The sequence below is a fragment of the Tachypleus tridentatus genome, chromosome 6, assembly GCF_004210375.1.
Source record: "Tachypleus tridentatus isolate NWPU-2018 chromosome 6, ASM421037v1, whole genome shotgun sequence".
NCBI lineage: Eukaryota > Metazoa > Arthropoda > Merostomata > Xiphosura > Limulidae > Tachypleus > Tachypleus tridentatus.
The window spans coordinates 125,429,777-125,456,604 of NC_134830.1; the positions used below are offsets into that span (position 1 = coordinate 125,429,777).

Sequence of the window (26,828 nt, forward strand, 5' to 3'; positions counted from 1 at the left end):
AAAGAAACCCATCATAAACAGTTTTCATGGCTACAGGAAGAAATCACTGAATAAACCCAAACAGAGCTTTTTTTAATCGTGTCTACATGAATATTCTAGTGCATAGGCCTCAGCAGAATCTCAAATTAGCGTGGTTACATGAAGAGAACCAAGCATAAGCTCGACTTGCTGTAGTTACCAGAAGATAACATCGAAGGGCCCCATAAAGTATTATAGCGTTCGAGTTTTGATGCTTTGGCAAAAGTGTCAGTTTTTGGGAAGGATTTCGAAGGAAACAAGTATTGGAGTCATTAAAATATAATGTGTCAGCTTTAGGTATATAAAAAGTTATATATATATATATATATATCGTAATTGAAGAAGTTAATAGTATATTTAGACTGGAAGAAAATAATGTTTGGTCTGTAAGTTGTTTTATATGTAAAACTGAAAAACAAAATTCTTACTGAGGCTGCAAAATATAATATTGTTAGAACAGAGAAAAAACTGCTACTGAGACCCTATATTATATCAGATCACTTTCGGGTATTTCCTTTATGCTTTGTTGATAGTGCTTTTAAGATTTGAGTCTTACATGTTTGGATATATGATATTTATTATTACACTGGGCTGTAGGTATACCATCAAATCATCATCACGTTCCTCAAATAAGTATGTCCGCATAACGGGGAAAACAAGAGTAATTAATGTGAAGAAATCGACAATTAAAATTTAAAGGTCATTATCCAGACCACCACGTCCTGGTAAAGAGAAAGCTGTGATTACACATATTACCTCTACTGATGAAAAAGGTTTCCAACATCTAATATTTACAATGAACATCAGGATTAATCTATTTTCTAGTCTTTCACGTTTTCAGAAGAGCTATAAATCTGAACACATTATCTCATATGAAATTCTGTATCTAATATTGAAGTTTTGTGAATATGTGTTGTGGTAAGTGAAACAACAGTTCTGTTTAAAGTGTGATTTTCAATAAAGTGCATTGTTGTTAGCACGTCTATATGAAGAACTGTATTAGCCAACATTATACATTAAGTTCAAAACCAAGAAGAAATTAGCTCTATACAAAGTTTTGTAAGAACTTCAACAGAATGTTTAGGATATAATTTTCCACGCCTATAATGGGTAAATATAATTATTCACATAGATCTTGTAAAAGTAAAGTTTAGTGAAGCACATTAGCTGAAAAAAAGGAAACGTGAATATTTTATTATTGTGTATTATTTAGTGAAATAGGTAAGCTATAATTCATTGGTTTTGAATATTCAATAAATTAGCTTATATAATATTAAGCAGGTGTTTCAATACTACTGCTCAGCTATTTGATGTCTGTCGAACTTCGCAGCGTATGTATATGAAGATGGTATTTGGGCACGTATTTATAAAGTTTGCTCTCCTCTTATTTTAAAGTTGTAAATTTTCGAACGTGGTTTTAAATTTACCTTAGTTTATAAAATTAGAATAACACAAATGTAGTAAGCGTAACTATGTAATTAGTTTACAAAAGAATACTGGAAATTACAGTAATACTTCGGTTACCATACGTCATGCATGTGTATAAATATACATATTACTAATTAATCATAAATGTTTAAATTTTAATTAGATTTCTTAAAACATAGAAAGTAAGTGAGAAATGCATTGAAAAACATTATTTCTAGATACTGCGCTCGTGCATAAAACAACAGCACGTGCGTTTCTAAGCCTTGTGGATAGTGTGGAGATCATTTTTGTAGGCTTCAAACATTAACTTTTTAAAAATGAAAATTATATCAAATTACTGAATTAGTATCCTCAAAATCCCTGTAATTTAGTACGGTTTTTAAGTAAAGTATATATGGGTTGAAAAAATCCCATTCCTATTAGGAGCAACGACTTTTTCATCACACATCTACAGTTTCGGCAAAATTCTTTTTTCGCTTTTGAGGCAGGAGGTTCTTATTTTATATTTAGCATGTATATATCTTATATTCGAGTTTCTAAATCCTCCGGTACTTGTAAATATTATATGGTGGGCGTAATAACTAGAAACTGAGCAGTAAGACAACTGGACGTGTTATGTGACACAATAAAATGTATATTCATAGAGTTATAGACACAGAGAGAGAGCACTCTCACACATTGACCAATCACAGACTGTGACGTAACAGAGGTTTCAAAACGGTCGCTAAAACAGGAACAATGTCAACAACACATTAGCACGTGTGAGTTTCGAAGGGGGTGAAAATTACCTGAGAAAACTATATAATTGTCTTAACATGTCTGCAATTATAGCAATTATGAAGCAAATTGCGTGCATGAAGTGAACTTGCGCAGTTAATAGCCAGCCTTATTGTCGAATAACGGCCAGTGGGCATCATAACGTACCTGATTCCGTGGAAATTCAGTCTATATTTACGTATGAGTAAAAGCCATAGTGTCTAAATTCGCCAATGAGTTTATATATATTTCAACATATAAATTTCCCATACTTTTGTGACTGAAAAGCATTGTAGGCAGTCTGGAATAAAAAAATGTTCAAATTCCACATTGAAATGTCCTATCTGCAGACTTTTATAAATACAGTGGCGAATTTAGGCCCTATGGCTCGTTAGCTTCAAAATGTGCGGCTGGGTGCTATTCCCGTTCATTGCGTGCTAATTCCCATTCATCTTGTAGAAGCTGATATTAAATGAACAAGAAGATAAAAAAAAATGATAAAGACTAATATGCTGCCAGTGCTGTTTCGGCCCTCGCTGTTATGACCCGGAAATCCTTTCTGGAAATCTCACCCGGACTGGAAACCTGCCATGTTTGGTATATCGTGAAACGATGCAAGGGATAATTTTGACTTGTGATCAGTCGGGATATTTAGCATATCATAGTTCTAGCTTTTAAAATCGTCATTCACTTTGTTGAGTTTTATATTCAACTCATTACATCTCATACATTTCGTGAGATAACAGTGAAGAATACAGTCAGACCAACATGTTACTGAACAACAAGTCACAATATGTACTGTTATTTGGAAGGTATGCCAACTGGCATTAGTTACATCATATGTATACAATGTCAAAGATGTATTAAATTTTACAATGTTAATTTCAGAATAGACATATAGAACGAAAGAATTGACACATGTTACAGGTGAATGTATGGATCTTCAGAACAAAAGAAACACCTGTGTAACAACACAGCAAAATTATAAAATATATACACTATAATTATATGTATAATTATATATTATTGACAATTTTTTTTTTGTTGATAAGGTAACAGCACAGCTAATTAAGCATCTATTTTGTTTCAAATATTACTACTACATTGTACATCCTATGTATGTAAATGCTGTATATATTAAATATAAAATCATTTTTACAGTGTCACATTATTGTGCAGTATTATATATATATAACAACTTTAAAGAGACATACACGGTTTAGCAATCTTTACATAAATTAATAGAATAAGATGTAAATGTATGATAAGCTCAGGGCCTCATACATAAAAGGAATACATTATGTATAGCATTTTTAATAGTTTAACTGATCATAATACATAATACATAATAGTAATTATTTTGGTATACACACACAAAGTATTCATATTTGCTATTTTTGGAGTTCTTCGAATTATAACGTTTTTCAATAATATAAAAAGAATTATTGCAACATACAGTTTTGATTTTAACATCTATATAACAAATGAACTACTGTAGACAATTGTTAATCATTATTCTGTCGAAAATGCAGATTCATCACTGATGGAAGAATAAAATAGTCTTTGTCAATTCATGACGACAGAAGACCTCTCTGTTATGGACAAATCGATTTGTAAACGAACAACCATGGTGATGCACGAGTATTTTGCCAAATAGTCTACTGATCAACCTGACAATTTGTGTGACGTGATGATCTTCCTCCTGTGGATCATGATCAGCACAATGTTCAGTCATCTCACCGAAGACAGACAGACGAACACTTGAATCATGTTAGAATTTGTAGCAGTTTTGCGATAGAATCAGTTTTCCTTTTCATTTATTGCTTGCATGCTCTTTAATCGTTTTGTACTTTTTTAGCTTGTCTTTAGCTGCTTCAAGCTGATCTTCCACTGGGACAAGTGAACAGTATGAATGCTCGACACATCATGTCTTTTTCTTTTTCTTGGCAGGTACTGGATATGTTTGCTTGATTTCAGGAACTCGTTTTCTTGGAAGTGGTATACTTTGTGATTGTACAACTTGCTTATATCGAGGATGACCTGGGATGATTGTAGGCACTGCCAGAAGCTTCAGTTCAGACTTCAATATGTCATCTTCTTTTATGTTTCTTGGGTGCACTCCTGGAAATAGATGAAAACTATTTTTTTCAAGTTAAACAGGTTTTCACAAGGAAGGCCATTGGTTGTTTGTTCTCATTTTTTAAACAGAGCGAAATTTAAATATACGTGTTCTGTAAACAGTAACAAACATAGGCAGCCATTATTATATATTTCATATATGTTATAAAGTCATTGAGTATATTTTTCAAAAATAAAAATATGAGTTTTCTTTTAAAAAATATTAATTAGTATTGACAGTGTTGTCCAAGTAGTTTTGTACCTCTCATTTTGCCAGAAAGTTTTTACTGCGCACCCTGTGATGCCTGAAATTCTTCAAGACTTACATTCTTCAACCATTGCTGACGAACTGCTTCATCAGAAGGGAACCAAAAAATAAAATTGTACTGTAACTGAGTTTAAGGATACACTTTCCGACATCTCTCTGCTACAACTATTTAAAATTTTCTTTTCAAATTTTAAAATTGCACAAGAAAAAACAGCATTGGGACCAAAAACGTCCTTAGTATGCGCCTAATTTTTACAAGCGGCCATTGTGATTCATGATTTGGCTGCTTGGTCGCTTATTCATATCTAAATACTGGTATGTGTAATACCTCAGTATACATCAGTACCATATCAAATTCATTTCTGACGTCCAATATCTTAATTAGGCTTACGGCGTATAGCCTAGTAGATCTAGTAGAAATTAGTACATTACAATACAGTTTGACCCTTTGGACCTTGACAGATGCAAAGTAGACGATAATTTGCAACTGCTCGAGGTTCAAAGCCTTCATTTTGAAAGAAAAGTTCATAAATATGAACACTTACTCATGGAAGAAGATTCCTGAGGCCTTTCTACACTTATTTGTGCAATTAAAACAATAACAGCTCTCGGGCATTGTTTGAGAAGTTGGCAATTATCCGTTAGTGATGGCTCGGCATGGTCAAGTGGGTTAAGGCGTTTGACTCGTAATCTGTAAAGAAAAATAAAAAATGAAAACGCGAACACTTACAGCTATCTTTTAAATAAACATTTTGAAATATTTTTATTGTATTCACAGACTGACAGAGAGAACACTTCTAAAACAGAACGTCCGACATATTCGAGTTATTAGGATGCTAGACTCGTAATCTGAGGGTCGCAGGTTCGAATAATCGTCACACCAAACATGCTCACTTTTTCAATCGTGTGTGGGGGAGCAGGGGAGGGGTAATGTTGGAAAAAGAGTAGCCCAAGAGTTGGCGGTGGGTGGTGATGACTAGCTGCTTTCTTTCTAGACTTACACTGCTAAATTGGGTAAATCGAGTAGCTTTGAGCAAAATTCAAAACAAGCAAACAAACTGTCAGTAACATTCGGATGTATTTTCCCGTTTTGACAATGGCGGCGACTTCCCCATGTCGTCACACAGTCACGTGATCAGAGCTCTTTCTCTGTTTATAAATCTGTGCATATACTGTAGAACGCACGTTACGTCAAACTATTGATTAATAATAATAATACATATATATCTGGAGTATAAAGGTAGATTTTGATTAAACTTTGTAGAATGGACGACAACTGCCTGTTGTGGAGACAAGTGTAAAGGACAAAGTGTATACTGTAGTTGTTCTAAATGTTTATCCAAATGTGTAAATTCCTACTGTATACAGTACAAGTTTTGAAATAAAACATTGAATTTGAATATATTACTAGTTTCATTTTACGTTCACTTACTGATAAAGTATATTTTAGTACAACATACAGCTTTCATAGTAATATTAATTGTTAGAACAGGGACGATGTTTCGATCACTGTTGCGATCATTATAAAGAAGACAAGTTGTTATAGTAAAGAACGTTTTAGTATTTAAATCAATACTGAAAATCTAACAACGTGTTTAAATTATAAAACTGATTGTAGTAACTTATTAATGTATCTCAGAACAGCTTTGTAAAAGTGTTAACACCCACATCAGCCGTCCTGAGATACATTTTTATTTTCAGTGAGTTTCTTGTCAAATAAACATTAATCCACATGAATTTTAAAATTATTTAGGTATATTTAAACAAAAACAATAGAATGACGAATCAATATTAAAAACTGTGCAATATTTTATGCAAAATACATAAACTAAGGAACATATGAGGAAAACTATTAAAGATAAAAAGAGACAAGTTTGAGTGTTTTTAACAGTGAGATTGTTTGATTTTATAAATAAAATTTCTCCGATTTTTCTTCTGTTTATGTCAGGATCATGTTTTCGCCCTATGATGTTCTGTTCAAAAACTGTTTATTTTTAGTAATATTTTCATGGACTTGGGAAGGTGTTTGTTGTTCTTTTGGCCTGACTTTCAAGTTACGTTCTGTTTCACTTATGTAAAAGGGTGAGCAACTATTACAATATATTTTTGTAATGTTTTATGTTTTCTTAAGATGAATTTAATTTCTATTTTAGGGATGGCCAAACGAATCTAGGTGTTATATTTACATTTTATATATATATAGAAGTACATTAATATCTTCTAGGTGGAAGTAATTAGTTTTTTATTTGTTTGTTAAATCCCTTTTGACTTTATGTATGTGTGTGTTTTTAAGGTATTAACAGGTTCAATAACTACTGTAGTTAACGTTAATGAAACATTTAGTTTATTGTATAATTTCTTTATCGATGTTTTCTGTTCTGTACATAGTGTATCCTAAATTTAGAGTGTCTTTTAAAGTGCCTAGATTTTGGTGGATTACATGATTAGATAATCAGTTTATGTAATTTCCATTGTATGTGTTTTTTCTATTAATTTTAGTGGTGAAACCTAGAGGGGGTCGTGTGATGTTAACGTTTGAAATATTAATCGTATCGTTTTTCTCTGTTAAATATTTGTCTTTCTGTGGATTGATTATGTTAGAGAAAATATGTTTGTTCATCTTGACAAACAAAATCACAGAAAACTTCATCTGTATATCTAAACAAAATTACAGGTTTCTATTTGGAAGTGACTGATTCGTGCTATACAATAATGTGATACAACAAAAGAACTTTCAACTACCGGACAATATATTTCCTCACGGCTTCTCCGTGTGACTGAACTATGTACGCATTTTTGTATTGAAAATAAATAAATGTGGCAAGTCGTAACATTTAAATAAGATGTTCATGTTTTATATTGATCCTCGTTTTTGAAATCTTGTGAAATGTTTTCTTCAGCAAAGTTGCATTGCTTCGTGACAAGAGGTTTGAAGAAATAGGTTTAAGACATCAAAGCTAAACATAATAACCTTACTGTATAAACTACGTAAGTGTTGCAGAAGACGTGGTGGAGTGTTGTTTAATCGGGTGCTTACTTTGGAAAAATAACTTGTTAAAATACAGTTAAAGTGTTTATGAAAGTTGCAGTTTAGAAAGTTATAATGATACGTGATTGGGGTAATGTTTTATGAACGTATAGTAAACCGTTGCTTTTGTTGTTCTAGCTTGGTTTGTATCCGAAATAAAACAAAATTATAGTTTAGTAGTTTTTCTTTTAATTGTTTTTTGAGTAGATTTGTGGTTCTTTTGTTGTGTATTGGGTTTGTATCATTCAATATATTTTCCTTTAAGAAACAATACTGTTTGATTGTTAAAATAAAGATTGAATTTCCTTTATCGGTTCTTTGAATGACAATATTTTCTTTATTCATAAAACGTTTTAAGCCTATTCTTTCATCTGATGTCAAGTTTTGTTTTATAGATTTACTTTTGTTTAGTATTTATGAAGTTTTTCACTGTATTAATCAACAAAGTTTATTAATAGACCCGCTTTTGGTTTCTTATGGAAATTGCTCATTAAATAACTCTTGTTTTTTGGAATGTTAAATGTTTCTGATGGCTCTTCTTTGTCCACAAATGAATCACGCGCAGATTTTTTTTTGTGGTCTTTGACTTGGGAATAATTGTTGTTGATTGGATTTACGATTTGATTCTATTATTACTTTTCTGCAGAGGTCTTCAAGGCTGTTTTTTAAATTTAACAATGGAATGGTGAAATGAGTTACTGCGTAATTTACACATTTATTTAGGATTGTAGTATGAGGTTCACTGAGTTGAAAGTTCCTAAACTGGAGTGTATTGTTCGTTCCAGGTCTGGATTTGTTGTTGTTGTTTTTTAACTGACGGACAGATTTTCTAGCTCTTTGTCTGGTCTCCAATTGATAGCTAAGCCTTTATAGTAGTTGGTTTTATGTATTGACGAAAGTTTAATCGTCAGAGGAAGTTAAACTTGTAAGATGGCTTCGGAAATTCATTTTATTTTTGTAGAGAAATTTCAGCTCTGTGTTTCTCTTTTGTAGTTTGTTTTAAACGATTTGTTTAGGATTTTTCAATGATATATTTTATTTTTTTGGTTGTCTGAAGGTTCACTTTTACCTTAAGGAAGGCTGGTGTCAATTTTTCTCATTTGCAACTTTTTTAGAAACGTTAAACTTAACAGCATATTTTTTGAATTTCATCAATTTCTTTGCAATAATATATTTTTTCTTTGGTATCTTGCCGTAACAGTCAGATTGTTTCAGTAAAACTTAAGTCGGTTTATGGTAACATTAGGGTTAGTTGGCTTTTTCACCGCCCACCTCCAACTCTTGATCGTCACATTATAACGTTCCCATGGCTGAGAGGGCGAGCATGTTTGGTGGGACAGGGATTCGAACCCGCGACCGTTTTTTGTCGGTCTATCTACTTTCCCACTCATTTCACACTATTTATCTTTATTACCTAATCGTCTGTTCGCTATATTCTTGTCATTAATAATTTTCACACGACAATCGATAATCTCAACAGCAATGGGTTACAAACACAATATGCGACTATTATCGAGTTATGTAATTAAACTCGTTATAACGTTTACTTTAAATTAATAGCTTGTAAATGTCATGTTACGAACAATCATAAGCTATTTACTCTCAAAATAAATTAACAACATCTACACTTAACAGCCTTTTATCTCATAACAATGATATAATGTCATATTTTCTGAACTTCTTGTAACAAAACTAACATGAGTTGTTGTTCTAATTGTTCTCGAAAATAAACTAATAAACGAAAATAGTGTTAAAAGGGTATGTCTCCAAAAGTATAATGTTATCTTTGGATAACATGAAATTTGATTCTTTTACGAAAAGAAAAAAAATCCGCTAGGGTGTCCCAAATGGAACCCAAATTTGGGCGCGGTGTAGATTCCCATTAACCTGAATAACAGTATTGATAAACTTGGTCTCAAATAGAAACTGTCTCTATTCAATCTCCCGCCAACCTTAACATGATGGATCTCAAGCTTCTTAGACAACAGAACAACCAAAGTCAAAATCAATATTGCAACATCTCACACTGTTTACCTCTCGACAAGGTTCTGTACTAAGATATGTAGAATATATCATGTATGTTAATAACATTTCCTTCCCGAAGTTAACGTATATCATTGCACAGAAAAACAAAACACTACAATCCCCGGATTCATCACATACAGTATACCTGACTTTGAAAACAACAGAGGCATAATCGTTTACTTTAGCATAGAAATATCACATCTCATCTTGATAGAAGGTACTTTAAAATAAAACGTAAATAAAACAATATTTTGCAACATACACTTTAACAACCGATTAACAACAATCCTAGCTATATTTTATTCCTCTACAAAACATATCGACATTAACTTTCTACAAAAATGTGCGGATCGTGACCCAAAACCAATTATTGTAGAGGACTTTAATTCCCCACACACAGAGCTAAAAGGATATAAAACACGCATTGAAGGTCAATTATAAGAAATTTTCTTTCCATAAACAACATGCCTCTTATAAATGACCATACATCTACATACTTTTCTGTTGCCAACGGTTCTTATGATGTACTAAATTTCATAGCTCCCAAGGCAACACTAAACAGGAATCTCTGACTTCAGTGTACATAACGAAATTACCAGCGACCACTTCCCCATTTCCGGTGTGATTCACCCGCGCTACCCCCAAGTGAGACACGTGACTCCTTCAGTGTACATGCACCCTAAAACTGACTGGCTCAAGTTTAACGCTACACTCGACTCCCATCTACCACACTTACGCGAACATGCCAACAATAAAACGGAATAAGACAACTATGTAAAACAAGTTACTGAATTCATACACAAAGACATTAAAAACACAATTCCACAAACAAGGAAAAAACACTCCCACAATCAATGGACTTTAACACCAGAAATTCACGCTCTAATAATGAAATGCAGACAGCTAAGACGAACTCTCTTTGCAACACGCAACCCAACCATCAAAACACAGATCAACAGAACAAACGCAAAAATTAAACAAATTCAAATAACAAAATAAACAAGTTGAGTTAACTTTTGTAAAAACTAAAAATAACCCAAAAGAATTCTGGAAAAAATTTAAGAACAAAAACATGAATTACATTCTACAACATATCACACACTACAACACAATCGCAAGGACGAACTTGGAGAAAACCGTCCTACTAGTCGACTATTACGAATCTTCCTTTAGCGACCTAAACTCTGCTGACTTTGACACACAACACCAACAACATGTTAACAACAACATACATACAAATAAGTTTTCTTTCACACCACAATACCCCGGTAACACAGCCATCCAGTTCAATTAATCATCACTATTCCAAAGAAACAAACAAACAGGAGTAATCCTGACAACTTCCTTCTCATTAGCCTGTTAAGTTGTCTTGGCAAATCGATGGAGAAAATAATATCAAATCGTCTTCTTCATTTCTGCGAAATAAACAACATTCTCCCTGAGTCTCAAAACGCTTCCAGGTAAAATAGACAAACACTAGATCACCTAACACGACTCACTGAATCAGTTTACAAAGCATTCAGTAACAATCGGGTAACCATAAAACGATTAAACGACAACCGAGGTAATTATTACAACCACCCTTCAGTCTAGTTAATCAATCTCAAATTAAGCGTTTAACTAACTATAGCCATGAGTGAGGTGAAGGAAAACAAGTTTTTGACCGCTCCAGGTAATTTTTCGTCCTTTTCGTGGGAACAGAAGTATAATAAGTTAAATACCTGCCAAGGGATTGGCTATCTGCATTAGCCGTCCCTTATTTATCAGCATGAGACTAGAGTGAAAGCAACTATTCATCACTACCTACTGCTAACTCTTGGGTTAATCTTTTTCCAACGAATAATGGGATTGACCGTCACATTATAACCCCAACAGCTGAAAGAACGAGCATGTTTAGTGTAACAGGGATTCGAACCCGGGACCCTCAAATTACGAGTCGATCGCCTGAACCACCTGGCCATGCCGGCTGAATTTATAAGGAACAGGAAACCAAAATAAAAATAAAGAAGTTTTAGCTTATTAAACTTTGTAAACAATTTTTTATATAAATTCAAGAGCTTTAGCAAGTAGTAAATCCGAGTGTTTTTGCTGGGCAACTTACTGGAAGTGGTTTATAAACGTATGAGTTTGTAGTGGGGTATTTTATTGCAAAACACAGGAATGTGCATATGATACGATACTATATTATCCGTCTGAGGCCTTAAAAGAATCAAGGTATGTATATGGTCTCAAAAAATAACGGTTTTGAAAACAAATAACAAGTTGAATGTAAAATAATGAATACACAAGGTTAAGCAACAATTACAAACCCTTACTCGTTCACAAATGATTCAAAATAACATTAGTTAAGCTGGCAAAATGTATTTAGGTTTATGTAGAATTTCAAATAACTGATATATGATTTATGCATATCGCACTTAGCACATAGAACATTAACAGAACAGGACTAAATAGGAATTGAAAAATTTTTTCTCAATTATTTCAGATTAAAATAAAGTGTAAAATACATGAACCGAGTTATACACATTAGCTTTAGTAGGTGACATTACCAAACATACATTGACACATGCAGAACACTACATATCAATACGAATCGCAATTGTGCTTTTTATCCATCTGTCAAATTGTCAAAATTTGTGGATCTATATACAATGGTTTAATGACAAATTGTATTTTGGTACAAACTGTTACCCACACAATTAAAACAGACAACAAAATTATGAACTAGACTCAGTTTCAGTGTAAAAACAACAACAGGAGGAACTGTGTCACTACAAATGTTCTTGAAAATAAGATAAAGTTGAGTGCTATACTCTATTCGTTACCTCCATCTGATTAGAAGCGTTGGTTTCTTCACAATTAGCGAAATACTTTATAGAACATTTCTACTGAGACCCTGTGTACACAAGGTAGCTAGTAATTACTTGTTAGTACGATAACAATACTGGTTGTAGCCCTTGTTACAACGGCACAAAACTGATTGGTTCATCTTCTGCGGTCAGAGAGCTCTGCTAGCCGTCGTGAGAGGTAACTGGTCCCCTTTTATTGTCCATCCATGGTAATCGAGAAGAGAAATTGAGAGTTTAATAAAATGTACACTTTTGTTGATTAGTGTAGCAAGAGCAGCTACTTAAAGATGTTACATAAAGACATCCAGTGTTGGATGAGAAGCTTTACAAATGTTGTCTTGTTTGTTCTAACTTCTGATAGATCAGTTTCAGACATTTTCACGTTGTTATTATAGACAATGCTTGAGATACCAACTCGTCAGTTATGAAAGATGAACCGTCTTCCTCTGCAACATACGCAAACGAACTTAGCAGGGGTTTAGTTTACAGAGAGAGAAGTCTCAAGACTTCAGGAACGTTGTGGTTCCTCTTCGTCCCCTCACGAGAAAGATTATTTGACTGTGCTTGGAATTTTGCTTGTATTTAATTTTTACTTGTTTAAGGTGATGAAGTGCTATGGGCATTATAAAATTAATGGGTGAGAAAGAGCGAAACAAAGGCGGCACCGGAGAAGTGAGCCAGACCAGAACCTGACAAGCAGATATCAACGTAAAACGACCCGATTCAGGACTGGGCAATAGTGTTGCCTTGGCTGGGATCTAAAGATCCAATGTCTGAGTTTTAGATGTGATGGGAAACGCGAGTGCCCCGAAAAACCCACTTTCACAGGACAGGCGCCGAAATTTTACCTGTCCTGTGCCCGAATCTGAAAAAGAAATACATATAAATATAAACATAAATTTACCTTATCTGTGAATATGTATTTTGTAGGTGCACTGGCTAATTTACATAATGACGCAGTTAGTTCGTTTCTGTGTTCTGCTTTTATGTAATATTTGTACGCTATTTCTGGGAGCCTATTCCTAAGGGTGGGTAGATTGCTGATTTTGTGTACATAGTTTACGGGTGTGTATGATGGTAGTCTGCTGCTCTTAGTATTTTATATTGTTGTACTTGGATCTTCTGTAGTGTGTTAGACATGTGTAACTTGACATCCATATTCTATCAACGGACAGATGTAAGCCTTGTATATTTGGATAATGGTCTCTGGTGAGCAGTTTGAGTGTTTGCTAGATATGGTCATTAAATGTGAAATGCGTTTCTTGATGGATGAATGTATGTTGTTAACATGTTTTTTCCATGTTAATCTTGAATCGAAAGTGACGCCAAGGAATGTGATGTGCTTGCTCATGTGAAAACACACACACACTGTAGTTGTTCAAGTTTTCCGATGACATCATTAAGAGGAACTGAAGAGAAACAGACAAACTTTAATCCAAAAGTTTGCTCTAAAATTGCGATATGGAAGCCAAAGTATTAAACAAGTTTAGGCTTTAATGCGCTTAAGTGATAGCTCTCAGTATTAGCCAGTTTTAGATCACATAGAATCATCTGACTGTACATATCATGTAAAGATTTGATCATATAATTGAAATTATCAAAAAAATAACAGTTGGAAACATTAATTTACTTTAGTTTAACATTTTAATTTATATTAATATTTTGATCATAATTTTGATTAACATGTTATTGTGACACTAGTGAACGTAATCAATGCTTACAGTTAAGCCGTTTATCAAGTTATTTACCAGCTCAATAATAAAATGTTGTTTGGTGTCTGTTTTTCAAGTTACTAGAAATACAATACACACGCAGTGTTCTTAAATTAGTTTTATTTTATGTACTCATTGCACTCTTGTTTGTTGGAAATAAACACCTGATTTTAACTTTGTATATACACTCAGTGGTCACTTTATTAGGTACACCGATCTAATACCGGGTAAGACCCCCTTTTCCCTCCAGAAAAACCTGAATTTTTCGTGACCTGGATTCAATAAGGTGATCCATGCTGACTTGATAGTATCACACAGTTCCTGCAGATATGTCAAGCATAAATTCATGTTGCCAACCTCCCGTTCCATCTCATCCCAAAGGTGCTCTGTTGGATTGAAATATGGGGATCGAGCAGACCATTGGAGTACACTGAAGTCACTGTCATGTTTGTAGAGCCAGCATGAAATGATGCATGCTTTGCGACATGGAGTATTATCCTCTTGGAAGTAACCACTGAAAAATTGGAAGACTGTGGCCATAAAGGGATGCACATGGTCAGCAACAATGCCAACGAAGCTGTGGCATTTGAATGATGCTCAACTGGTGTTAAGGGGCCTAATGTGTCCCAAGAAAACATTTCCCACACCATTATACCTCCACCAACCTCTACCGTTAACACAAGGCAGGATGGATCCATGGATTTATGCTGTTTACGACGAATTCTATTATGTGCATGTTGCAACAGAAATCGAGATTCATCAGACCAGACAACGTTACTCCAATCTTCAATCGATCAATTTTGGTGATCTCGTTCCCACTTTAACCTCATCTTCCAGTTCCTAAATAACAGGAATGAAGCCTGGATTGGTCTTTTGCTGCTGTAGCCCACCTGCTTCTGCACAGCACTGTTGTAAAGAATGGTTATTTGTGTATTTGTGGTATTCCGGTCAGCTTGAACGAGTCTGGGAATTCTCCTCTGACCTCTCTCATTAACAATGTGTTTTCGCCCACAGAACTACAGCTTACTGAGTGTTTTTCTCATCATTCTCTGTAAGCTCTAGAGACTGTAGTAAATGAAAATCCCAGGAGGTCAGCGGTTTCTGAGATGCTGGAACTGCCACGTCTCGTACCAACAATCATTCCACGGTCAAAGTCGCTCAAATAACGCATCTCACCTATTCTAACGTTTGGTCGAACAACAACTGATGGCCAGGTGGTTAATGCACTCGACTTGTAATCTGAGGGTCGCAGGTTCAAACCCCAGTCACAAAACACATGCTGTCTCTTTCGGCCGTGAGGGGCGTTATAATATGATGGTCAATCCCCTATTCGTTGGTATTAGAGTAGCCCAAGAGTTTGCGGTGGGTAGTGATAACTAGCTACCTTCCCTCTAGTCTTATGCTAAGTTAGGGATGGCTAGCGCAGATAGCCCTAGTGTTGCTTTGCGCGAAATTCAAAAATGAAACAAACAAAACAGTCCAATGGTTTTTATTTACTTTTGCCCGGCATGGCCAGATGGGTTGAGGCATTCGACTCGTAATCTGAGTGTCGCGGGTTCGAATCCCTGTCGCACCAAACATGCTCACACTTTCAGCCGTGGGGGCGTTATAATGTGACGATCAATCCCACTATTCGTTGGTAAAAGAGTAGCCCAAGATTTGGCTGGGTAGTGATGACTAGCTGCCTTCCCTCTAGTCTTATACTGCTAAATTAGGAACGGCTAGCGCAGATAGCCCTAGACACTTGTTCTTATATTTGTAATGTAAATGTATAGTTTTGCTGAATCTAAGAAAACCAATAAACCTCCGAATTATATCCCACATGCTAATGTTTTATGAAGTTGAACACAACTGTACTTAATGTGTTTCAGAAACTTACAAATGTAATATAAAAATAATCCCTTCTTTATTATTTGCTCACAGGTTAAATATTAATTTGTTTAACATCATTTCACAATAAAAGTAGTTATATTAAATATTTAAATGTTCAAATATCTGTTTTAAGTTTCAATGTTAGTTTATACACTACACCTTATGGATTGTTAGAAATTTATTGTTACATTAGATTACAGTTGTAACTGTTACTAGAACATCAACTGTTCTGTGGTGAAGAATATTCGTGAATTTATTCAGGATTTTTAAAACATAAGAAACATAAGAAACCATTTTTAAAATAAACTCATAAAATACTTTTAACAATTCTTTAGATATTTTATAAAATTACAATGCTGGGTGTTAGGTTGACACATCCAGTGAATAATTATACAAATGTTAAAATGATATTTAAACACATCTATTTCTTAATTTGAAATGCAAAGCTGATTCTTTTTGTTGAATTTATTATTTATAATACTGTATGTTGAAAACCACAATGTAACATAGCTATTTACTATGTTGTTTTATATGTTTCTTGAAGGAGCTAATCATCAGTCAGTGTTCATGCGTATAAAAACAGTCCGTCTCAGGACCATATGTCAGGTCGCCTTGTTAAAAGAAATAGTTCAGCTAAAAACATTTTCTAATGTATCGAGTATCATACAAATAGATAGTATTTGTCTCACTATAGTATTTGTCTCACTCTCAAAATAAAATGTATTCATTATGTACATACAGTGATTTATGTAGCAACTGTTTAAAAAAACATTTGACAATGACATTGAAGTCATGTTTATATAAGTGAATGAACAATACCGTCAAGTCACCAATTAAAATCAGTATGATTCACTAACTTCTAGTGATGTCAGTTAGAAATACAGTTTTTGATGTATGTCAAAAATGTAACAATAAAGTTAGAAATAAGACAAAAGACCAATCTTATATTACATACCTTCTTCCGTCTCAAAAATAGTAAATTTTCCTTATATTGTTTCTTTCAGTAGAGGAATACAGTCCACATATTGTCTTTCATATTGCTTGTTGTCTCCGAATGACCTGAATAATGAATCTTAATAATTGAAAATACATTATATACAAGATCATTGTTTTAACAAAACGTTCTGAATGTTCTCATATTAAATTACGTTTTTGCAAGGCAGGATTAGAGTAAATTAATTCAAGAGACGGTTTTTCCTATTTCTGTTTGCCATATTTTTGTGCACCAGCAATATCAAGCATTGAGCACGTGAACGCATCTGCTAAAATGTGTGAAGCCTACGAGGTATATTTCAACATGTCTATCAGGGATCAAGACAAACCCTGGGCACCTCATTTTACCTGCGAGCACTGCAAAAAATCTTTAGAAGATAAGACGGACAAATTTTCTTGCTTGAATAATAAGATTTTATATTAGACAAACTTTAGACCTTTTAAAACTTAGACATCTTTTTTTTATTTCCAAAAATATCACATAAACAATTTTATATGAACCTCCTACACATTAGTTGTGGATGAAATAAAGTTATTTTTCATAATAACAATTTTATTTTGCTCTTTTTGCAGGATGGTACAGAGGGAGAAAAAGAGAACCATGAAGTTCGCTATTCCAAGAATGTGGCGTGAACCCACTGACCACTCAAGCAATTGCTACTTCTGCATGGTGGATCCTTCCAAACGTCGGGGTGGCAAGAATGCATTTGCTATCATGTATCCGTGCCTTCCATCATCGATCGCCCCAATGCCATACTGCCCTGAGCTCCCTGTAGCCACTCCGACAGAGAGAAAGCAGCCATCCTCAGAAGAGAGCAGCAAATCAGAAGAGGTGGTAGACGTTGAAGATCCAGATTACAATTTCAGAGGTGCAGCTGGTGAGATAACCCATACTACTCCAACCACAGAGACTTCAATGACTTGATCAGAGATCTAGTTTAACAAAGTCGAATGCCGTGATTATATTTGAGGGCTGATACGTGAAAGTGATTGGCATTACAGTCGCAAATTTCGAAAAACTACTCACTTCTAAACATTTTTGTTCATTTTTGTATAACTTTGGTATAAATACATGTAAACCTTGATTCATATGTTGTTTCATTCAGATCTTATGTAAATGAAAATGTACAAATTTGCCCATTTTTACATGGAAAATAGATTAATTTCTAAATTTCATTATCCAGGTCACAACTGCAAAGTTTGAAAAGAATTATGGCCATTTTCTGTACTTTTACAACATAAGCAATTAAGAAATAACACATACTGTCCAGGAACAAAATTTGTGTTATATAGTGTTATAAAGTAGACAAGTTTCTATGGTAAAGAACGTTTTGGTATTTAAATCAACATTCAAAATCTAACAGCGTATTTGAATTATAGAATTGATTGTAGTTACTTATTCATGTATCTCAGAAGAGCTTTGTATAAGTTTTAATACCCATACCAGTCGCCCTGAGATATATTTTTATTTGAAGTCGGTTTCTTGTCTTATAAATATTAATCCGCATCAATTTTTAAAATTATTTATATATGGTTAAACAAAAACAATAGAAAGATGAATCAATGTACAAAACTATGTAATATTTAATGTAAAATACATAAACTAAGGAACATATGAGGAAGATCTATCAAAGATATATAGAGACAAGTTTGGGTGTTTTTAACAGTGGAATTGTTTGATTTTATTAATAAAGTTTCTCCGAGTTTCTTTTCAGTTAGTATCAGGATGGTGTTTTAGTCCTGTGATGTTCTGTTCAGAAAAACTGTATTTATTTTTAGTTATGTTTTCATGGAATTGGGAAGGTGTTTTTTTGTTTGTTGTTCTTTCGACCTTACTTTCAAGTTACGTTCTGTTTCACTTATGTAAAAGGGTGAGCAACTATTACAATGTATTTTTGTACTGTTTTATGTTTTATCAACGTGCGTTTAATTTCTATTTCACGGATGAAAAACGAATCTAGGTGTTATATTCAGGTTATATATATATATGTGTGCCAGTCTTTTCAAAATCAATAATAGAAGTACACTACCATTTTCTAGACGCAAGTAATTTGTTTTCTTTAATTTGGAAAAAATATAACTTTGTTTTTTGGTTAACAACCTTTGTCTGTGTTTTTAATGTATTTACAGTTTCTATAACTACTTTAGTAGTGAACTGGTTAACGTTAGTGAAACATTAACTTTAGTGCATAGCTTCTTTATCGATGTTTTCTGTTCTGTACATCGTGTATTCTAAGTTTAGAGTTCCTTTTAGTGTGTCTAGCTTCTGGTGGATAACATGTTTATGTAATTTCCGTTGTATGTGTTTTTCTATTAATTTTAGTGGTGAAACTTTGGGAGGGGTTCGTGTGATGCTAACGTTTGAAAAATTAATCGTACCGTTGTTTCCGTTTCCCTCTGTGAAATGTTTGAATTTCTGTAGATTGTTTGTGTGTTAGAGAAATTGTGTTTATCTTGACAAGTGAAACCACACAAAACTTCACCTGTATATCTGAACAAAACTGCAGGTTTCTATTTGTAAGTGACTGATTCCTGTTATTTTATGTGATACAAGAAAAGAACGGTCGAAGTATAGAATAATCAAAAACAGTTGGCTCATAATCACATGATACTACAGAACTGGAGGCAACAGTGTTCTGACCCTGAGTTAAACCTGTTAACTCTTCAAAAGGTATTTGTATTGTCATCAAATCTACAAGGACGGTTTGATCACAAAACACATATCGATGCAATCTTGCAGTATTAAGTTTTCATGAAATCATTCAGTGACTATGAATACTATACGAATGTATTTGAATACAAACACGAACACTTTAACTTTCCCTACCAAACTATATAAATAGGAATACCTAATATCCCATGTCTACTGTAAAGAGCACATGTCTACAGCTCTTTTCTTGCCAACACTTGTGACCCGATGGTTGTTTTGTCCGTTTGGTGTAGTAATATCTTACAAGTTTACTGAGATGGGTTATTTTGTTGTAATGTGTATCTTACTGTTTTAATAGAACAATTAAACCTTTATTTACATCAAAGTCTTTACCATGATATCTACTCTACTGTTGATTACATGTAAAGAATATAGCCTGAGAAACTTGAGATTCCTTTTGTACATCAACCACTTCTATTGTTAACAGTGTCAGTTTCACTTACATTATAAGTGTCCTAATGACCTTCAATGACCACAACATTGATTTTTACACGTTTGGTATTTGTCATTTCTCTTCTGGGAGCCATACTACTAATGGAAATAGTAAGGTTGTCTTTCCATAGACGCAGCTTGATATGATGAGTGAAACATTCACATTATTAAATAATCGACATGAGACTGACATGTAGACACCTCCTTCTAGATGCTTCAGACATGTTAAGGAAAAATAGATAAGACAAGAAAAGAACAAGTTTGTTTTTTTTAATAGGATTATTTAAACTTATAAAAGACATGGGATTCCACGACGTACATTTTAATCTGAGTTGGTCATGGCTTTCAACAAGATAAAGTGATTAGACAATTTTAAAATAAAATATAATGAAGAGGAAGAACTGTAAACATGTTTATTTGGTTATAAACCGACAGATGAATATCACTCTGTACCATTAGTAACTATAATGTTAACTCTATACCGTAACTGAAGTACACAAATAACATACAATTGGAATTAGGAAGATAAAACTAAAATGTATTATATACCAGATTGTTTTCATATAGCAGTTGAAATGTTTATTTTATTATATTTCTTTTCAGAAGTTCTAGATCTGGCTAATAAATAGTAAGTTTCTAAACATTTGAACACAGTGATAAGTTAATGGAAACACATTGTTTTGTGTTTGTTCCTCTAATGAAAGATAAGCCTTATTAATATTTTCTTCTGAGTTTGTTACACTGATATAACAGACAGAATATTTAATTAGACAGAAACGTTAGTTTAAACCTAACTCGTTTTATTTCCACAGTTATACAGTCGCACTAATTGTCCTTAACGTTTAATACAAAAGACCAACATCCATAAGTTATCAGCGGAGGTAGAGAAGAACGTATATGTCAGCTACACAATAACTGTATGGTATCTACGATTACTGTGTCTCAAATTTTATAAAGAAGGTTTATACCCATCCACTTTTTCATGCTTTCAGTATCTGGCAATTGAATTTCCTAAGGTTTTAAAATCAACACAGCTTTTATTTGTAGTAAATCATACAGAATGGGCTATTTGGGTTCTGCCCACCACCAGTACTGATACCTGGTTTCTAGCGTTGTTAGTCCACTGACATGCCTCTGTGCCACTAGGGATCTAACAAAACTTTGGAAAACTAAAAAACTAATTTTCATGTTCTCGGAAGAAAGTCTACTTTTGTTATGTATCTATCTCACCTGTCATTGTTTGTTGTTAAGCATAGAGTAACAGAAAGAAATGTTCTGTCAATGTCAGCCTTGTATATATTGACCAACTCTTTAATTTGGTCACAAATTAGGTGCTGTTGTGCTGTAGGTTTTGACCGTTCTGTGGTAGATCCTGATGGTAGTAGAAACATTAAGTTTATAAGGAGAGTTTTGTGACTGAACAGACGGTCACATATTTCTGAAAGAAAGTGATCAACAAATGGTACAAATACAACAATACGAAAGTACTCCTCAGGGCTAGTGGTTTGTGGGTTAGCACGGTACATCTGTCTTTTAGCCTGCCTTGTCATTATGATGCCAATTTGTAGCTCACTACACAGAGTTTGAGCCTCACAGAAAATGTTGTTAAATTCATTCACAGTATTATTTCACAGAGTGAACGGATTAAATCTTCCACTTTTACTGCGTGATACATCGCAGCACCTAAATCAATGTTCTGTTACTGCAGTAAGTTGCATCGAGGTAAACTATAGGAAAACAATTTAGCAATGGTAAGTAGAGTGATGATGAATTCTGGCTGTGTTATAGAATACAATTGATTGACTTGCGTGGCAGAATCTCTGTCCTGCCATCCTGATATGGTCTCAAGGGTATCTGCAAATGCATGGATTAATTCTAGAAAGATAATGACTGAGTCATGCCTCTCAACCCACCGGGTGGGGCAAAGACCTTTCAAACTTTTTTTTTCGATTCAGGTCCTTTATTCTCCACCGAAAGAGCCAAAAGATGTTTTCGTTTGGGTGTATTGAGAAAGGCTTCAATGCTAGAAATTACTCCCATGCAATTTCGCACAGGAACTTCTTTACAAGCATCAGAAATTGTCTAGTTTAGGGAATGGGCACTGCAGTGTACATAGGGTGCAAGTGGGAATTTATCAGTTTTGTGTCTCTGGACACCATTAAATTTCCCACTCATAGAGGTAGCACCGTCGTACCCTTGTCCTAGCTGGTAAGCCATGTCAATACCATATTTTGTCAGATTGGTTATGATAACATCAGCCAAGTTTCTGCCTGTCACATCATAAACAGGTAAAAATTGCAACAAAATCTTGTCTCATTGCAACAAAGTTTTCATTGGCATGCAAATATCTAACACACAGCGAAAACTGTTCGATGCCTGAAATATCTGTTGTTTCATCAGCTAATATTGAGAAACACTTTGCAGCATTAATCCTGTTGACCAAAGCATCAAGAACATGAGTATTACAGGCATTGATGATTTCATTTTGAATTTGAGGGCTCAGATACGTAGCATTCCTCTTTGTACTCTTAAGGCTTGCTGAAAGCTTGACATCACCCTTTGCCCTGTAGCGCAAAAGTGGCCGAAAATTCCAATCATTATTGATGGGCTCCTCATCAGTTTCACCAACAAACATTGGACCAGAATCACATTTTCCCCTCAAAATTAAACCCTGTCTCCCACACAGCAATACAGTATCAATAATAGGCATTAAATATTGCCAGTTCTGTTCAATTTCTTGCTTGTAAGTTGCATCAAGCTGCAAGTAAACAGGTGAATTTGTGTTTACGACCTGTAGAAAATGGTTAGCTTTTTCTTTGCTGTCTTGGTGGTACTGTTTCAATTCATGTGCCTTGAAGTCTTCAACAGCCTTCTTCCAGTTTGTGTATGGAAATTTCACTAGTTGTCCCAATTTATGGCTTCCAACACCAACACCATCAGGAGCAAAAAGACAGCAGTGCTTGCAGAAAGCACCCTTTGCATGTTGACTGTAGAGTAGCCATCTCCACTGTAAAAGTCAACAAAATTAATATAATGAGGAGTCAACTTACCTGTTTACCAATGCTGACATCATCAGAAATGTAATTTCCAATATCCCAGACTGGACCTGAGGTGGTAGTGGCAGCACTGATAGAAGACCACCGCGATGACTCTGACAATTCAATTGACAATTCTGATTCAACCTGATTGGCTGCAGCAGATTGATCAGGTTCAGCCTCATGAATGGGTTTAAAGAACCCATGCAGTGTCTTTTGCTTTTTTCAGGCTTGACATAGTGAATTATTGTTTGTTGCAACTTCTGTTTGTCAACGTCACATTCACAGTACCATTAGCGCCATCTATAGTGTATCATTCACTATAGATGGTGCCAATGGTACTAGGTTAATGCTATGGTGCTGCCAGCCTGCCACGGTACCACCCATTGTTTATTTGTGAAGTTAATTCTTGAAATCCAGGGAATCTCAACATACACTGTCCATGATAGTTGAATACAGATTATAGACACTATACATATATTTTACACTCTCCTGAGTGACTCTATTTTATATGTTGATGACAGGACTGTAGGCCTACTTTGCTGGGATTGATAACTATAAGTTATATATTATATATAAGACAATATATATTTTACACTCTCCTGGCCTATATATTTATTTATGATTAAAAAAATAAGACAAACACCTCAGTGTGCCATTCTGAAATTTGTCAAAAAGATGGTCTCGGAATGCATAATTCAGGCTTTTCTTTTATGTTTTTATTAAAAAATTTCCCAAGAGAGCATGTTCCCTGACCCCCCTAGCATGGCTTCGCGTCTGCGGCGCTTGCATCAAAATGTCCATTTCTGGCTACGCCCCTGCCATGAATACCGAAATCCAGTTTTAAACGTTATAAGGTCTTACACTTTCCCTTGTGAGTGATTTAACTTGTTTTTTAGAGATATATTTTTCTAGTTATTTCTTAGTGATTCTACACTTAGTAATACAAAAAAAAATCACAAAATTTAATATATTTTTCATTTTCTTTGTTAGGACTAGTTTGTTTGTTTTGAATATCGCGCAGAGCTACTCGAGGGCTATATGCGCTTGCCATCCCTAGAGAAAAAGCAGCTAGTCTTCACCACCCACCGCCAACTCTTTGGCTACTCTTTTACCAACAAATAGTGAGATTGACTGTCACATTATAACGCTGAAAGGGCGAGCATGTTTGGTGTGATGGGGATTCGAACCCGCGACCCTCAGTTAGCTAGTCGAGTACCTTAACCACCAGCCATGCCGGACCCTTGTAGGACTAATCAGTTTAATTGTATGGTTTGGTTATAATATATAGTAATATTTATTGTGCTTATCCAAGTCTCTGTTTGCTTCCCTTTACTTATCAATCAAATTTTAAGACATAAAAAGCTCAGCTAAACTTTTTCTTACAATAGAAACTCCGCGTATTTTACTGGAAATGTTTTTTGTTACTGACGCCTGGCATGACCTGGTGATTAAGGTGCTTCTTTCGTAATCTGTTGATTACTGAATCGAAACCCATCGTCAAACATATTTATCATTTCTACTGTGATGGCACTATAAAATATAACGGCCAATCCCACTTTTCATGAGATAAGAGCAATCCAAGAAGTGGCGGTTGGTGAATGTTGCTTAGTTGTCTTCCCTTTAGTCTATCTGTTCAAGAATTAGAGACAACTAAAAGAGACAGCTTTGGAAGAAATTTAGTAAACAAATAATGTGTGAAAAACCCATGATGTATTTATGGTAGTAAATTTGAAGTTTCTAGTTATACCTTGCTAAGTATGGTAAATTTACAACAAAAAATCATTAAAAATTATTCATTGGTAAATTATTATTTCGGAATCAATAAACATATAAAAACTTCAAAATTAATACAACTATAAGGGAATCTCCATCTAGTGTTTAGTGTTTAAATTAGAGCCAATATCATAGTTTTTAGACTATGATGAGCATCATAGGTTGTTGCTGTTGGTTGAACAAAATACAGGGCTGATATTTGATCATCTTTGTTGGTGTCTCCATGTAAAATAATGTGGCTACTACACGTGAATAACACTAGCATATTCCTGTTATACATGTGCAATGTACAATGAAGTCCTGGCTCTCTAGTTGAACTACAACCCATACAAAGGACTATCGGAGAGTCGTTGTGGCTGACATAGTTACAAACATATTTGTAATGTATTTAAAACGTTTTATTTCGGAGAATAAAATTATCACGAATATTGGGCTATCTCCTGCGTCTACCGAGAGGAATCGAACCACTGATTTTAGAGATGTACCACTGTCTTATCGGAGGATATCACGAATAGTAATATTAGAACCACAAAAACTACGAGAACAGGAATGATATTTTGATACAGACCCAACCAACCCCATCTAAAACAATACTCTATCCCAGCCCACAGTTATGATTATATGTATATATATATAGGCTAGTATGTGAAATATAGCATTACTACACGAACTCTTGTTAATGTATGAACTACTGGTAATTTAATAACCATGTTAGTCCTATTGTTTTCACCATTTTATTGTCAAACAGGATCAGTAGTTCATTAGCATGATAATATAACTTTTGTTATCATCAAGTATCATCAACACATTATATTATCTCAGAAGCTGTAAGTATATTTAGCAGCTTTTAGGTGGTGCTTGTTTCATGAGAAATTTGAATATTTGGAGAGAATCATATATTATAAACTTTACTATAATATGGTATATGAAATACAAATAAAGATGTAATGTAACGTTAGAATACAAGCGTGGTGTAGGTAAACAATTATATCGAGATACCTGGCCTAACGTCCCGCTACAGCAAAGTGGTTAGAGTACTCGACTTGTAATCTGAGTATAATAGGTTCGAATCCCTATCACACCAAACATGGTCGCTCTTTCAGCCGTGGGATTTCTTTTTAATTTTATTTCAGGAAACGACTGTCTGCGCTAACGATCCCTAATTTTGAAGTGATCGGCTAGATAGAAAGGAGCTACTCAAGAGCACCCGCCCTCAACTCTAACTGGCTGAACAGTAGGATTTGACCATCACTCATAATAAACGACAATGAAATAAGCCATGAATTCTTGGGCATCATAACAACTAGGCCTCACGCAGGGAAGAGATAGATGTTGTTTCGAATTATGTACAAAGCTACACATTGGGCTATCTGAGCTCTGCCCATCACGGGTATCGAAACCCGGTTTTAACGTTGTATGTCCACAGACATACCGCTGAGCCACTTGAGGGCGGAAGAGATCGAAACTCTGACTCAAGGTAGCGCCATCATGAAAAAATCTATACTGACTTGACCACTGGAAAACTTTTCCTCTCACGAAATTAACATTCTGTAGGATAGACTGATCTTATATAATGTTATTGTGAACTCTTATTATTTATAGCTTGTTTGTTTTTCAATAATATCTATAGTTTTTACATTTGCACGTGCTGAAGAGATGCCCTATTAGAAGTTGGTATTCTCAACGAATTATTCTCATTACTTTGCACTGCCCCAGTTGGGGGCGTAATAATAATACGGTCAATTCCGCTATTCATTGGTAAAATGAGTAAGTCTAAGAGTTGACGGTGGGTGGTGATGACTAGTTGC

The 26,828-nt window shown here is 34.4% G+C and overlaps 1 protein-coding gene across 1 annotated transcript; it reads right to left on the reverse strand.

The window, feature by feature from the left end:
• Nucleotides 1–3,121: 3,121 nt before the first annotated feature.
• LOC143251715 (uncharacterized) lies at nucleotides 3,122–14,900 on the reverse strand. Its single transcript, XM_076502958.1, has 4 exons — nucleotides 14,560–14,900; nucleotides 5,590–5,694; nucleotides 5,134–5,279; nucleotides 3,122–4,323 (listed from the first exon to the last, which is right to left on the reverse strand). The coding sequence occupies exons 1-4, from the start codon at nucleotides 14,898–14,900 to the stop codon at nucleotides 4,127–4,129; spliced, it is 789 nt and encodes a 262-aa protein (XP_076359073.1). The 3' UTR covers nucleotides 3,122–4,126.
• Between the last annotated feature and the right edge of the window lie 11,928 nt (nucleotides 14,901–26,828).